The 16,835-nt window shown below is 46.3% G+C and overlaps 1 protein-coding gene across 1 annotated transcript in view; it reads left to right on the top strand.

Moving 5' to 3' along the window:
* Positions 1-16,835, top strand: part of cbl (Cbl proto-oncogene, E3 ubiquitin protein ligase) — a 294,821-nt gene that overhangs the window by 174,411 nt on the left and 103,575 nt on the right. Inside the window, exon 5 of the mRNA XM_072486364.1 lies at positions 15,663-15,784. Coding sequence (XP_072342465.1) covers positions 15,663-15,784 — 122 coding nt within the window. The remainder of the gene's footprint in view (positions 1-15,662; positions 15,785-16,835) is intronic.

Genomic DNA, 16,835 nt, shown 5'->3' with positions numbered 1-16,835 from the left:
GAGGCCAACGACAACGGGGAGGTGCGAGTGGGGGTGGTATGGGAGACGTTAAAGGCGGTGATCAGGGGAGAGCTAATCTCCAGGGCTCATAGGGAGAAGACAGAGGGCATGGAAAGGGAGAGGTTAGTGGGGGAGATTTTGAGAGTGGACAGGAGATACGCAGAGGCCCCGGAGGAAAGATTACTTGGGGAAAGACGACGGCTCCAGATGGAGTTTGACCTGTTGACCATGGGGAAGGTGGAGGCACAGTGGAGGAAGACGCAGGGGGCGACCTATGAGTACGGGGAAAAGGCTAGTCGGATGCTGGCACACCAGCTCCGTAAGAGGACGGCAGCGAGGGAAATAGGGGGAATCAAAGATGGAAGGGGAGCCACGGTTCGGAGTGTACCGAAAATAAACAAGGTATTCAAGGCCTTCTATGAAGAGCTGTACAGATCCCAGCCCCCAGTGGGGGAAGAGGGGATGAGACGATTCCTAGACCAACTGAGGTTCCTGAGGGTGGAGGAGCAAGAGGTGGCTGGTTTGGGGGCACCGATCGGGTTGGAGGAGCTGAGCAAGGGTTTGGGGAGTATGCAGGCGGGGAAGGCCCCGGGGCCGGACGGGTTCCCGGTGGAGTTCTACAGAAAGTACGTAGACCTGTTGGCCCCGCTACTAGTGAGGACCTTTAACGAGGCAAGAGAGGAGGGGACCTTGCCCCCGACAATGTTGGAAGCGATAATTTCCTTGATTCTAAAGCGGGACAAGGACCCACTGCAATGTGGATCGTACAGGCCGATTTCGCTCCTCAATGTGGATGCTAAGTTATTGGCAAAAGTGCTGGCCACGAGGATTGAGGACTGTGTCCCGGGGGTGATCCATGAGGACCAGACGGGATTCGTAAAGGGCAGGCAATTAAACACTGATGTGCGGCGGCTCTTAAACGTGATAATGATGCCATCGGAGGAGGGAGAGGCGGAGATAGTGGCAGCTATGGACGCGGAAAAGGCCTTTGACCGAGTAGAGTGGGAGTACCTCTGGGAGATGCTGCGTAGGTTTGGGTTCGGGGGAGGGTTTATCAGCTGGGTTAAGCTCCTTTACAGAGCCCCGGTGGCGAGTGTAGTGACGAACCGGCGGAGGTCGGAGTACTTTCGGCTGTACCGAGGAATGAGGCAGGGGTGCCCCCTGTCCCCCCTGTTGTTTGCATTGGCGATCGAACCCTTGGCCATGTCACTGAGGGAGTCTAATAAATGGAGGGGGGTGGTCCGAAGGGGAGAAGAGCATCGGGTGTCGCTATACACGGATGACCTGTTGCTGTACGTGGCGGACCCAATGGAGGGGATGGTGGAGGTCATGCAGACTCTAAGGGAGTTTGGGGAGTTTTCGGGCTATAAGCTCAATGTAGGGAAGAGTGAGCTCTTTGTATTACAGGCAGGGGACCAAGAAAGAGGGATAGGGGACCTACCGCTGAGGAGGGCGGCGGGGAGTTTTCGGTATCTGGGGATCCAGATAGCCAGGAGTTGGGGGGCCCTACATAAACTGAATCTGACTAGGTTGGTGGACCAAATGGAGGAGGACTTCAAAAGATGGGACATGTTGCCGCTCTCGCTGGCGGGTAGAGTGCAGTCGATCAAAATGGTTGTCCTTCCGAGGTTTCTGTTTGTGCTTCAGTGCCTTCCCATCGTGATCACCAAGGGCTTTTTTAAGAGAGTAGGTAGGATTATGGGGTTTGTGTGGCGAATAAGACCCCGAGGGTAAGGAGAGTGTTCCTGGAGCGCAGTAGGGACCGAGGAGGGTTGGCGCTGCCAAACCTAGGGAGCTACTACTGGGCAGCAAATGTGGCGATGATCCGCAAGTGGGTTATGGAGGGAGAGGGGGCGGCAAGGAAGAGGATGGAGATGGCGTCCTGTAAAGGAACGAGCTTGGGGGTGTTGGTGACGGCACCGATGCCGTTCTCGCCGTCAAAGTATACCACGCGCCCGGTGGTGGCGGCAACGTTAAGGATCTGGGGCCAGTGGAGACGGCACAGGGGTGCAGTGGGAGCCTCGGTGTGGTCCCCAAGCAGGGGTAACCACCGGTTTGTCCCGGGGAAGATGGACGGGGCGTTCCAGGGCTGGCATCGGGCGGGGATTAGAAGAATGGGGGACCTGTTCATTGACGGGACATTTGCGAGCCTAGGGGCACTGGAGGAGAAGTTTGAGTTGCCCCCGGGAAATGCTTTTAGATATATGCAGGTGAGGGCTTTTGTGAGGCGACAGGTCAGGGAATTCCCGTTGTTCCCGGCACAAGAAATTCAAGACAGGGTGATCTCGGGTGTATGGGTCGGGGAGGGCAAGGTGTCGGCAATACACCAAGAGATGAAAGAAGAGGAGGAAGCGCTAGTAGAAGAGTTGAAGGGTAAATGGGAGGAGGAGCTGGGGGAGGAGATCGAGGAAGGTCTGTGGGCTGATGCCCTGGGTAGGGTTAATTCCTCCTCCTCGTGTGCCAGACTCAGCCTGATACAATTTAAGGTGGTTCACAGAGCGCACTTGACGGGGGCGAGGTTGAGTAGGTTCTTTGGGGTAGAGGACAGATGTGGAAGGTGCTCAGGGAGCCCGGCGAACCATGTCCATATGTTTTGGTCATGCCGGGCACTGGAGGGGTTCTGGAGAGGAGTGGTGGGAGCAATATCACAGGTGGTGAAAGTCCGGGTCAAGCCAAGCTGGGGGCTAGCAATATTCGGAGTAGTGGACGAGCCGGAAGTGCAGGAGGCGAAAGGGGCCGGCATTCTGGCTTTTGTGTCCCTAGTAGCCCGGTGAAGGATCTTGCTAATGTGGAAGGAGGCAAAGCCCCCCTAGCGTGGAGGTCTGGATAAATGACATAGCTGGGTTCATAAAGCTGGAGAGGATTAAGTTTGCCTTAAGAGGGTCTGCGCAGGGGTTCTACAGGCGGTGGCAACCGTTCCTAGACTATCTCGCGGAACGTTAGAGGAAGGTCGGTCAGCAGCAGCAACCCTGGGGGGGGCGGGGGGGAGCGGGGGGAATGGGGGATTGCTTGGGGGGGATGGATGAGCAGGAGATAACATGAAGAGTGGGGGAAACTGGCACGTGAGGGAGAGAGCCAGTGTATAAAGCTATGTAAATATACCATTTTGCCATGTATATATCTTGCTCAGTGCGATTTCGTGTTATTTTGTTACGGGGGGGGGGGTTATTGTTTGTAAGGGGAAAAATTGTGTTGTTAAAACTTTAATAAATATATTTAAAAAAAAAAAATTTAAGGATGACATCTGGGCAGTAGTGAGAGATGACAGTGGTGCTATGGAGGATAAGGTTGAATCCATTCGGGTGGAAATCAGGAATAGTAAGGCAAAAAAGTCACCGATAGGAGTAGTCTATTGGCCGCCAAATAGTAACATTACGGTGGGGCGGGCAGTAAACAAAGAAATAACTGATGCATGTAGAAATGGTACAGCATTTATCATGGGGTATTTTAATCTACATGTCGATTGGTTTAACCAGGTCGGACAAGGCAGCCTTGAGGAGCACTTTATAGAATGTATCCGCGATAGTTTGCTGGAACTTTGGGCAGCACGGTAGCATAGTGGTTAGCACAATTTCTTCACAGCTCCATGGTCCCGAGTTTGATTCCCGGCTTGGGTCACTGGCTGTGCGGAGTCTGCACGTTCTCCCCCTGTGTGCGTGGGTTTCCTCCGGGTGCTCCGGTTTCCTCCCACAGTCCAAAGGTGTGCAGGTTAGGTGGATTGGCCATGCTAAATTGCCCAGTGTCCAAAATTGCCCTTTACTGTTGGGTGGGGTTAATGGGTTGCGGGGATTGGGTGGAGGTGTGGGCTTGGGTAGGGTGCTCTTGCCAGGAGCTGGTGCAGACTCGATGGGCCGAATGGCCTCCTTCTGCACTGTAAATTCTATGAGAACAGTATGCAATGGAACCTACGAGGGAACAAGCGATCCTAGATCTGGTCCTGTGTAATGAGACAGGATTGATTCATGATCTCATAGTTAGGGATCCTCTCAGAAGGAGCGATCACAATATGGTGGAATTTAAAATACAGATGGAGGGTGAGAAGGTAAAATCAAACACTAGTGTTTTGTGCTTAAACAAAGGAGATTACAATGGGATGAGAGAAGAGCTGGCTAAGGTAGACTGGGAGCAAAGACTTTATGGTGAAACCATTGAGGAATAGTGGAGAATATTCCAAGCGATTTGTTTTTCACAGTGCTCATCAAAAGTTTATACCAGCAAAAAGGAAGGACGTTAGAAAGGGGGAAAATCGACCGTGGATATCTAAGGAAACCAGGGAGAGTATCAAATTGAAGGATACAAAGAGGCAAAGGTTGGTGAGAGACTAGAGGATTGGGAAATCTTTAGGGGGGCAACAGAAAGCTACTAAAAAAGCTATAAACAAGAGTAAGATAGATTGAGAGTAAACTTGCTCAGAATATAAAAACAGATAGTAAAGGTTTCTACAAATACAAAAAAGAGTGGCTAAGGTAAATATTAGTCCTTTAGAGGATGAGAAGGGAGATTTAGTAATGGGAGATGAGGAAATGGCTGAGGAACTGAACAGGTTTTTTGAGTCGGTCTTCACAGTGGAAGACACAAATAACATGCCAGTGACTGATGGAAATTATGCTATGACAGGTGAGGACCTTGAGACGATTGTTATCATGAAGGAGATAGTGATGGGCAAGCTAATGGGGCTAAAGGTAGACCGGTCTCCTGGCCTTGATGGAATGCATCCCAGGGTACTAAAAGAGATGGCTAGGGAAATTGCAAATGCACTAGTGATAATTTACCAAAATTCACTAGACTCTGGGTGGTCCCGGTTGATTGGAAATTAGCAAACGTGACACCACTGTTTTAAAAAAGGAGGTAGGCAGAAAGCGGGTAATTATAGGCCAGTGAGCTTAACTTTGGTAGTAGGGAAGATGCTGGAATCTGTCATCCTGGAGGAAATAGCTAGGCATCTGGATGGAAATTGTCCCATTGGACAGACGCAGGATAGGTTCATAAAGGACTGGTCGTGCCTAACTAATTTAGTGGAATTTTTTGAGGACGTTACCAGTGCGGTAGATAACGGGGAGCCTTTGGATGTGGTATATCTGGATTTCCAGAAAGCCTTTGACAAGGTGCCACACAAAAGGTTGCTGCATAAGATAAATATGCATGGCATTAAGGTTAAAGTAGCAGCATGGATAGAGGATTGGTTAATTAATAGAAAGCAAAGAGTGGGGATTAGTGTGTGTTTATTTGGTTGGCAATTAGTAACTAGTGCTGTCCCTCCGGGATCAGTGTTGGGCCCACAATTGTTCACAATTTACATAGATGATTTGGAGTTGGGAGAAGTGCAGAGGGATTTTAATAGTTTAAGTAAATGGGCTAGGGTCTGGGAGATGTAATACAATGTTGACAAATGTGAGGTTATCCTTTTTGGTAGGAATAACAGCAAAAGGGATTATTATTTAAATGATAAAATATTAAAACATGCTGCTATGCAGAGAGACCTGGGTGTCCTAGTGCATGAATTGCAAAAAGTTGGTTTACAGGTGCAACAGGTAATTAAGAAGGCAACTGGAGTTTTGTCCTTCATTGCTAGAGGAATGGAGTTTAAGACTAGGGAGGTTATGCTGCAATTGTATAAGGTGTTAGTGAGGCCACACCTGGAGTATTGTGTTCAGTTTTGGTCTCCTTACCTGAGAAAGGACGTACTGGCGCTGGAGGGTGTGCAGAGGAGATTCAATAGGTTAATCCCAGAGTTGAGGGGGTTGGATTATGAGGTGAGGTTGAGTAGACTGGGACTGTACTCGTTGGAATTTAGAACGATGCGGGGTGATCTTCTAGAAACATATAAAATTATGAAGGGAATAGATAGGATAGATGCGGGAGGTTGTTTCCACTGGCAGGTGAAAGCAGAACTAGGGGGCATAGCCTCAAAATAAGGGAAGTAGATTTAGGACTGAGTTTAGGAGTAACTTCTTCACCCAAAGGATTGTGAATCTATGGAATTACCTGCCCAGAGAAGCAGTAGAGGCTCCTTCATTAAATGTTTTCAAGATAAAGGTAGCTTTCTGAAGAATGAAGAGCTATGGTGTTCAGGCTGGAAGGTGGAGCTGAGTCCACAAAAGATCAGCCATGATCTCATCGAATGGCAGAGCAGGCTCTAGGGGCCCGATCCGATGGCCTACTCCTGCTTCTTGTTCTTCTATTCTTATTTCCTGTTTTTGTTATAGAATCCGTGCAAGGGAGGCTATAGATTGTTTGGTACTTGGCATTATGGGCTTGTTTTGCTCGCTGTGCTAGACAGTTGGTTTGTGATGCAGAGCAAGGCCAGCAGCGTAGCACGAGTTCAATTCCTGTACGAGTTGAGGTTAGTCACAACCTTGCTCCTCGCCTGGTGAAGTATGGTGATCCTCAGATTAGACCACCACCAGTCAGCTCTCCCCCTCAAAAGGGAAAGTTTGAGATGAAAGTCTAAGAAGACACAGGACCAAAAACCTCCGTTTTGTGTCTCATTACCTTTTTTTAAATCTAAATTTTGAATGCCCAATTCATTTTTTCCAATTAAGGGGCAATTTAGTGTGGCCAATCCACCTACCCTGGACATCTTTGGGTTGTGGGGGTGAAACCCACGCAAACGCAGGGGGAATGTGCAAACTGCACACGGACAGTGACCCAGAGCCAGGATCGATCCTGGGACCTCGGCGCCGTGAGGCCGCAGTGCTAACCCACTGCGCCACCATGCTGCCCCGTGTGTCTCATTATCAATAGAAATATTGTAAATCATTGTTATTTCCTTGTAGTTCAGCCACCAGCAAATTTTCACTTGAATACAGTGACACCATCTAGTGGTGGAAGTATTTGATCAATAAGTTATTGAAGTTACTAGAATATTTCTGTTTAAATCAGAATGTAAAAAGTGCTCCACCTGGATCCTGATCCTTTTTGATCTGTTCTATTGTTAAAAGCTGAACTTAGAATATATATATTTGAAAGTCTTAAATATTCCTGAGAAAATTACTTGAGAGACTGAATGCAGGTATTTTCCTATAAAATTATCTTGTTTACTTTTGGACTGCATTTTGGCAGCTAAAGACGGCGTTGCTTCGGAACTTCATTTTGGAAAATAATCTCCAAACTGATTAGTGGGCAGCACGGTAACATTGTGAATATCACAATTGCTTCACAGCTCCAGGGTCCCAGGTTCGATTCCGGCTTGGGTCGCTGTCTGTGCGGAAACTGCACGTTCTCCCCGTGTCTGCGTGGGTTTCCTCCGGGTGCTCCGGTTTCCTCCCACAGTCCAAACATGTGCAGATTAGGTGGATTGGCCATGATAAATTGCCCTTAATGTCCAAAATTGCCCTTGGTGTTGGGTGGGGTTACTGAGTTATGGGGATAGAGTGGCGGTGTTGACCTTGGGTAGCGTGCCCTTTCCAAGAGCTGGTGCAGGTTCGATGGGCCGAATGGCCTCCTTCTGCACTGTAAATTCTATGAAATTAAAGCGATCATTCCGTATTGGAGAGACTGATGGCTCTTACTGTGCAGAAAGTTGATCTGTGTTGAATATCATGAAACAGGCACTATATATTACTTTCCAATTAAGGGGCAATTTAGCCTGGCCTCCACATTTTTCGGTTGTGGGGCTGATACCCACGCAGACACGGAGAATATGCAAACCCCACACGGACAGTGACCCAGGGCTGAGATTGAACCCGGGTCCTTGGTGCTGTGAGGCAGCAATGCTAACCACTGCACCACCATGCCCCCCTCCCCCTGTGAAACGAGTACTATATATAAGAAAAACAAATTTGTTGCGCTGGCTAACGTGGTGCAATGATAGTGTGTCAAAGAGCTTAATTAAAAGGGTAGAAGTTCAAGCTTTGTTTGTATATATGGAGGGCAATAGTTGAAATCGACAGACCCATTGTTTTGAGGATATTTATCTCTGTAGTGATAGCTGTACATCCCAAGTGAATATGTATACACACAGGGCAGACCAGATTTATAATATATTTGGGTCAGAATAAATGAGAAAAAGTGACTTGTTTTTCTTAAACAAGCCAATCAAAATCATTCCTCTGATCTATTCCTGTCAGCTCATTTCAATTTATAATCCTGGTTGGAGAGCTGAGGCTGAAAAGAGTATGTGAGGTAAACCAAGTTGTAGTGATTGGATAATAGCACTGTTGGCTGTTTCGAAGCCAGTACATTTACAGGACAAAGAAAAGAGTGAAGAGGATCATGGGCGGGATTCTGCGACCCTCTGCGCCGGAATCGTGCCCGGCATGGGGGTGGAGAATAGGCATTCACGCCGGAAATCCGGTGCTTCTGCGATTCTCCGCGGACCCGCCAGTCGCACGTGCGCGGTCGACGCGGCGCCAGTCGGGGGCCGTTGGAACAGGCCTTCGTGGCGATTCTCTGCGGTCAACCGGCCGAACTCCCGCCGGCGTGGTTTACATCTGGTACCACCCGGCGGGAGCTGGGACCCACGGTCGTGGTGGCGGTCCTGGTGGGGGGCGGTGGGAATCTGACTCCAGGCCTCAGCGATGGCCAGGCGCCCGATCGATGGGTCATCGCGATCTGGGGAGGGGGAACCTACTTTAGTCCGCGCGGGCCCACTGTGTGGCTCCAAACCCTCTAAATTTACCCTTCCTTAAGTTTGCTGTGGGATTATTCATAGAAATTAGATCACACCAAAATCGAGGGGTCGTGAAATATGCAACTACTTATAAAGGAGGAATTCAGAGCACCTTGCTGTTTATTATATTTTATTTATTTATGGACGGTGGTGAGAGAAGAAATCGCGGCTGTTTAGTAGACCGATGGTGAAATTGGCCAGATTAGATTTGTCCTGCTTTTTGTAGACACGACATTCCTGCTGAATTTTGCACAAATATTAGTGGATCCTTGTGTTGTAGCTGAGAGCCTCCTGGCGCTCTGGTCTAGTGCAGTTGCTCTCCTAACAATCATTGTTGTAGCACAGCTATGTCTTGACATCTAGCCAAAAATGCAGAAAGGTTGTCCATTTTCCCCCAATTCATAAAAAAAACAGGATTAATTTAACAGCCAATTATAGTCCTAGCCAAAAGTTAATACAGTTAATCAATTATGTCACCAAGCGAGTCCTCCTCACCAAATAGCATGCTTAATAATACACAGTTCTGGTTTTGCCAGAACCACTTGACCAAACTTCTTCGAGCCTTGGCCCAGACATGGATGCAAGAACTGAATGCCAGAGGAAAGGTGACAAAAGCTGCCTTTAATCGCATGGCAGCATTTTATAAAGTATAGCGCCAAGGAGACTTAACAAAAATGAGGTCATTAGATCAAAGGAGAAACCAAACAGTGGTTGAAGCCATACGTGTTACAAAGGAAGATGATTGTGATTGTTGAAACCAGTCCCAGAATATTACTGCAGGAAGGTTCTTTGCCCAGCAAATGTCAGCTACTTTCTTCACAGTGTCAGGAGCGGAGCTGTCCGTTGACAATTTCGCATTGATTAATTTCATTCACAATTTCTTAGATAACATAACAACAACCATAACTGGGATTAGAATTACTGCTCATGTGGAAGATGAACACTAACATGTACTATTTGGGCTGGACTGGCCTGTTTCTGTTTGTAATTTCCAGCGATGACTCTTCCACTCTGGCTGGGTTGTGTGAGATTATCACCGACCATGAGTTGAACCTGAGACCTTGCATGCCTGTGCAGCTCAGTAACTCACTAAGTAAACTTGCTGAGGTACGAAGGGGAATGAGAAGTTTGTGTTTATAAGGACATTTTTGGTTTGGATTGGTTTAATTTAGAACTGGCATAGAATCAGTATTCTAAATATAGTAAATGTTTCAGCTTCTGAACACCGGTGTCATAGTTCAAGAATCTGAAAGTTGTGCTTAAACCTGGTATTGTCAGACTTCTTACTGTGCCCAGCCCAGCCCAATGTCGGCATCTCCACATCTTAAAAATTGAGTTTGTGAAAAAGACAGATGCTCAGAAAAAGCGATCCAAAAATTGGGGAATTTTTAATATGAAGTTTGAGTTTCTCTTGATGGCATAAAATCGCATAAAGCAGAGGTGTGCAGCAACCGAGTTGGCAGTGCTTAACACTGCCATTAACACTTCCTTTGTCTTGTGCCCTAAGCCCATTTGCGCAATCTCTCCTACCTCACACCTATTACTGGCCACTTTTTCTCCACCTGCTCCACCCCCACTCATTGGTTGTGGCAAGGCTTAAACAACATAACGGTCTACAAAGCAAAGACGAGTCGAATCGCTGGCACCAGCGCACCCCTCTCCGATGAATTCAATGCATTCCATGCTTGGTTTAAGTAGGAAACCATCAAACCACTGTCAACTGCCCCAGCAGCCTCGGACACACCCATACCCTCCTAGGCAGCTTCCGAAGTCAGATCGGCCTTCTTGAAAGTGAACACTCGGAAAGTGACAAGTCCTGACGGAGTCCCTGGTCGTGCACTCGGACCCTGTGTGGGCCAGCTGGTGGGTGTGTTCGCGGACATCTTCAACCTCTCTGTACTCCGTTCCGAAGTTCCCACCTGCTTCAAGAAGACCACCATCACACTGGTGCCAAAAGAAGAACCAGGAAGCGGGCAACGACTACCGTCCGGTGGCCTCGGCAGCTATCATTATGAAGTGCTTCGAGAGGTTGGTCATGAGACATCAACTCCATGCTTCCAGGCGGATACCATGGTGACGCAGGGGCTCGAAAGGGAGAGATGCAAAATTATAGAGTAGTTATAACAGTAGTGTAAAGGGCAGATCGGGTCAAAAGTTTCCGGAGTGTAATCGAGAACATTTTTGACAGTATGATTCCTGTCCAGAGAAGGCTATGCTGGACCTGTTTCTTGAAAATGAGGCATGCGTAGATCATTATGGGGACAGTGATCATTGTATCATAAGATATATCTGACTTTGGAAAAGGACAAGGAACAAGAGTAAGAATGAATTAACAGGGGGAAAGCCAACTTCAATCAAAGATCTGGGCTGAATTAATTGGAGACAAAGTTGGCGGTTAAATGGTAGCTGAACCATCAAAGAAGTGTTAGGTATATTCCCTCGAAGGTGGAAAAGTAGAGCAAATGAAGCCAGAGCCCAGTGGATGACACCAGAGATGGAAGTTAAGATAAAGAAGAAAAAGTTTGCCTGTGACAGATGTCAGGTGGAAAAGACAATTGTGAGCCAAGCTGAAGAGAGAACGTTCAGAGGACAAGCCAGCTTGATTGCAAGTCACCAATCTTAGATTCATAATGCGCAAAGTCCAAGAACATCAGCAGCCAGTATAACGTGTTTAATTGAATTTCAGAAGATATTTAATTCTCACATGAGAAACTCGGGTTCACAGTGTTAGACATGGGGTGCTCACCACGTATAATTGATTTGCTAGCTAAGCTTCATCATAAGAAATTAGCTGGAGTCAGAGTTGCCAGCACCCTCTCAGAATAGTTGAGTCAAAAAGGTTGTTAGACAGGGGTCGAGAGAGGGACTTGTTGGATACCTTTGATATGCTGATTCTGCTTGCTAGCTCAGTGGAGGAGCTACAGGTGTTGGTAGAACATCTTGATCGAGTTAACCAGAAACACTATCCTGGTCTATGTTGACAAAACAAAAGTGATGGGGTTGGGTGGAAAGACTTGAAAATATTCTGAATAACGGAGTTCGGCATGAGCAGGTTGAGACCGTTCCACTGTCTTGGGTCACTCAACGCACAAGATGGAATTTTGCAAAAAGTGCCTGTGCTCTTTATTTAAATTGCTTTGTTAGAACTATTTTCAAAGTAAAAATGGCTTCAAGTTGCAAGAGCAGATTATATTGTGGATCTGAGTGAGTCATAAGCTATAATTCAATTAGGTTTGGACAATAAACTGTATGCATTTTGTAAAACAAACTAGAGTTCATAGTGATTTGATTTTGTATGGGTCCATCTTTCTTTGCCAACACTTGTGACACAAACTATGGGTTGTATAATTGCTGCATTGTACTCCGTTTAAAGTTTATTAATATTGAAAATTATCAAGTAATGAAGCAATTGAAATAATGTGACTTTCTCATTTATACGTTGATGGTTTTAGAATTGCAGTCTCATTCCAGTCTTTCTTGCAATACTTGACCATTGTCTGTTGTACGCAAGTCGCATCTGTAAAACGCACGCACGCACTCGCTCGCACACGCACTCGGTCAATAAAGAAAATATTGATAAAAGAATAAAGGATTTTTGATGCACTTTCAGGTTCAGCTTTCGTTTCTGTACAACTTCCTTCTAGGCTTGAGATTGTTTTCTGTGGCAGGATTGTCTACTTTTTCTGTGGGTTAAGGCTCATTTCAAGTTGACAGCAAAGATGTGCCAGGCACTCGCTAGTTTTGGAACAATAAAGCACTTCTTTACTGAGACAACGAGAGGGAGAGACTGTTCCTTTCACTTCCAAGGTCTAAACCTTGGGGCGGAACGGTAGCACACTGGTCATCACTGTGGCTTCACAGTTCCAGGGTCCCAGGTTCAATTCCTGGCTTGGGTCACTGTCTGTGCGGAGTCTGCACATTCTCCCCGTGTGGGTGTGGGTTTCCTTCGGATACTCCAGTTTCCTCCCACAGTCCAAAGGTGTGCAGGTTAGGTGGATTGGCCATGCTAAATTGCCCTGGGTGTCCAAAAAGAGGTTAGGAGGGGTTACTGGGTTACAGGGATACGGTGAAAGCGTGGGCTTAGGTGGGATGCTCTTTCCATGGGTTGGTGCAGACTCGATGGGCCAAATGGCCTCCTCCTGCACTGTAAATTCTGTGTTATGTTCTAAACACTTCTGCCAAGCTCTCTGAGAAAGCATCATAGAATCCCTCCCGTGCAGAAGGAGGCCTTTGGCCCGTCGAGTCTGCACTGACCTTTCGAATGAGCACTCAGCCTGTTTATGAGTGACCAGCCCGCCCATCTCCGTGATCTCATAACCCAGCCTGCACATCCCTGGACACTAAGAGGTAATTTAGCATGGCCAACCCACCTAACCAGCACACCTTTAGACTGTGGGAGGAAACTGGAACACCCAGAGGAAACCCACGCAGACACGGGGAAAATGTACAAAATCCACAGTCGCCCGAGGACGGAATTGAACCCTGGTCCCTGCCACTGTGAGACAGCAGTGCTAACCACTGTGCTGCCCTGGGGAACGCACACAAGAACCGATCACTATTGTCAGGCAAAATCCGGCCCCTGGCCAACCCATCAGCTGCGAGACAACTAACTGAACTAACTTCTTCCAAAGTGGGTTCCTAAGATTGACTCTGTGCTGACCAGTCTGTTTCTCCTCCAAAATACAAAACCGAGGAACACAATCCTGATGAGCAAGCTGCTTCAGCTTGAGTCCTCTGCTCAAAGATACATTCTGAATATGGGTCCACAAACCAAAAATAATGAAGTCAAAGAAAAGAAGACGAAACAAATAAATCAGGAAGGACTCTTACGATTTCTAATTCAAAATTAATAATTCCAAGAGCAGTTTTAGCTGACATTAGATTTAGGAGTTTTTCTTAAATTATATTGTTATCTGTTGACTTGATTGATCCATTTTTATTGGCAAAGTTAAAATGTTCTAATAAATATGGAAATGTATGCTTTGTAACGTGATCATTGACCTCAAAAATTGACTTAATTTCTCCGCAAAACTAGTTCCACCCTGACCTCCAAGAAGTTAATTGGGTGAGGCTGGGTAGTATTAAACATGCACTTCCCTGTCCAGCTATTTCAACAGAGAAAGGAAGAACTTGTGCAGCTTGCAACATGTTTAATTTTTTCACGGGACGTGGTCTTTGCTGGCAACGCCAGCATTTGTTGCCCATACCCATTGCCTTTGAACTGAGCAGCCACTGCAGGAGTCAGCCATGTTACTGTCGGTCTGGAGTCACATGTGGGTCAAACCATCTAAAGATGGCAGATTTGCTTCCCTAAATGACATTCGTTAATCAGATGAGTCAATTGATAGTTTTGTAGTCCAGTTTACTGGAACCAACCTGTATTATAGATTTATTAAGTGAAATTAAATTCCACCCCCACCACAATAGTTGTTTTGAAAACCTTTAACTGTAAATACATCACAACGCAACTGGCTATTGCAATGGATAAGTGGAAACTGTTTAAAGTCTGACACAAAACTACTGAAACAATAGAACAATAGTATATTGTTGAAATAAAACCATGTTATTCACACTGTCAAACGGGAGTAGGGAAGGTATTAGGCAAGGTTAGGCACCATGAGCCTAGTTGGAACATCAACTTTGACCACAAACACACAAGTTACAATCCAGCCCCCATTATTGCTTTCATGTGGGGCAGCACGGCGGCGCAGTGGTTAGCACTGCTGCCTCACGACGCCAAGGACCAGGGTTCGATCCTGGCCCCGGGTCACTGTCCGTGTGGGGTTTGCACATTCTCCTTGTCTGTGTGGGTCTTATCCCCACAACTCAAAAGGATATACGGGGTAGGTCAATTGACCACGCTAAATTGCCCCTTAATTGGGGAAAAACATAATTGGGTGCTCTAAATTTTGAAAAAAACATTATTGCTTTATGTGCAGAAATTTGACAGTTGGAAGCTGGACTATGAATTGTGTGTATAATGCAGTGTTAATAGCTAGTTAATAAAGCCACAAATGGTGATAACATTTCCTGTCTCAGCTGGGAGTAAAGATTCTGCAGGAAATTTGTTTTGATGGTCTCAACTTGCTTTCTCAGTGCGTGAAAGTCCATCAGAGAATAATTCTCTAGTTTGGTGTAAATGGGGTAGGTCTATTCCCTGCTGGGTCACTGTCTTGTTCCCTGCTGGGTCACTGTCTTGTTCCCTGCTGGGTCACTGTCTTGTTCCCTGCTGGGTCCACTGTCTTGTTCCCTGCTGGGTCCACGGTCTTGTTCCCTGCTGGGTCCACTGTCTTGTTCCCTGCTGGGTCCACTGTCTGCGTGGAGTCTGCACGTTCTCCCCGTGTCTGCGTGGGTTTCCTCCCACAGTCAAAAGACGTGCGGGTTAGGTGGATTGGCCATGATAAATTGCCCTTAGTGACCAAAAAGATTAGAAGGGGTTATTGGGTTATGGGGATAGGGCAGAAGTGAGGGCTTAAGTGGGTCGGTGCAGACTCGATGGGCCAAATGGCCTCCATTGTATGTTCTATGTTTGTAAATTTGGCAATCTTTAATTACGAGAAAAATGCATGGGAAATGGAAGATACAAAATGAAGACTGTGGGTTGATTTGTGAGTCAGTGAAAGTTATAATTGGTGCTATTTGTGCAGTAAAATTTGTTCCTAAAAATCATCTAAAACATTAGAAAAGTTGGTTCTAATAAAGTTAGTTGTATCTTAAAAATAAGTGCTCATCCTCCCCTACAATTTTATTTTTATTCCTACAAAGTATTTATCCTCTTAATGTATCTAAATAGGATGATCATATGCAGAATTAGATGGTTGTGGAATTGAATCCTTATGTATGATTCTCTTTCCACTGTGATTGAGATTTGTCAATTGAGCCACTTATCTTAATGTAGGTCAAAGCATTGCTTTATAATTAGCACCATCTGACAAAATTCTTCAGCCAACTCACATCTTGTCGATATATATTTTGAGTATGTGGAAAAGAGTTAACTGTCAGTTGTAACAAATAAGCTGTACTTATCTCACCATGTGTTTCTGTTCCACAGCCGTGGTCATCATTGCTTAGGAACTGGAACTCATTAGCTGTCACTCACCCAGGGTACATGGCCTTCTTAACCTATGATGAAGTAAAAGCAAGACTCCAGAAATTCATCCACAAACCTGGGAGGTAAGGAAATTAACAACAGCAATATCATTTTGTGGAGTGGTAAAATAGAAGGAGGTAATGAGAGCAAGATTGACTTTCATACATGACTGAGACAGGATGTCATGATTTCATTAACAACTCTCAATTTCCCTTTGGCTAATTTATGCTTCTTGTAGCCAAATTAGAGATCAAAACATGGCAAAGTAAAAATGTTCCTTTAGATACATTTTTGTGTGGTAAGTGTAGAGTGATGGATGGCAGGATCCTATTTGATATTCTTTGCATGGTGAATTTTTCATTGGATATTGTTAGTTGAAAGCAATCAAAAATGCTCAAAGGACACCAACCTTCAGACAGCTGAGAGCTTCGGAGCTGCGAGGGACATTCTTTTGGGACAAAGAGTAAAAGAGAGCGTGGGGCTTGAGGCCTTCACCTACCATCGGCAGCGGAGAGCATCGGACCAGCGAGGGACACGCTTTTGGGACAGAGGATAAAATCGAGCACCTGTTTGAGGCCTTCACCTACCTTCAACCAGCGGAGAAATCGGACCGGTGAGGGGCACGCTTTTGGGACAGAGGATCAAAGCGAGTATGTGCTCGAGGCCTTCACCTACCATCGGGCAGCGGAGAGCATCGGACCTGCGAGGGACACGCTTTCTGGACAGAGGATAAAAGCAAGCATGTGCATTCTGGCTAAGTTTGCCGATGATACAAATATACAAAGATAGGTGGAGGGGCAGGTAGTATGGAGGAGGTGGGGAGGCTGCAGAAAGATTTAGACCGTTTAGGAGAGTGGTCCAAGAAATGGCTGATGAAATTCAACGTGGGCAAGTGCGAGGTCTTGCACTTTGGAAAAAAGAATAGAGGCATGGACTATTTTCTAAACGGTGAAAAAATTCATAATGCTGAAGTGCAAAGGGACTTGGGAGTCCTAGTCCAGGATTCTCTAAAGGTAAACTTGCAGGTTGAGTCCGTAATTAAGAAAGCAAATGCAATGTTGTCATTTATCTCAAGAGGCTTGGAATATAAAAGCAGGGATGTACTTCTGAAGCTTTATAAAGCATTAGTTAGGC

The sequence above is a fragment of the Scyliorhinus torazame genome, chromosome 21 (assembly GCF_047496885.1).
Source record: "Scyliorhinus torazame isolate Kashiwa2021f chromosome 21, sScyTor2.1, whole genome shotgun sequence".
Classification (NCBI taxonomy): Eukaryota; Metazoa; Chordata; class Chondrichthyes; order Carcharhiniformes; family Scyliorhinidae; genus Scyliorhinus; species Scyliorhinus torazame.
The sequence above is the reverse complement of the archived record's forward strand: the minus strand, read 5'-3'. Positions and strand labels throughout refer to the sequence as shown.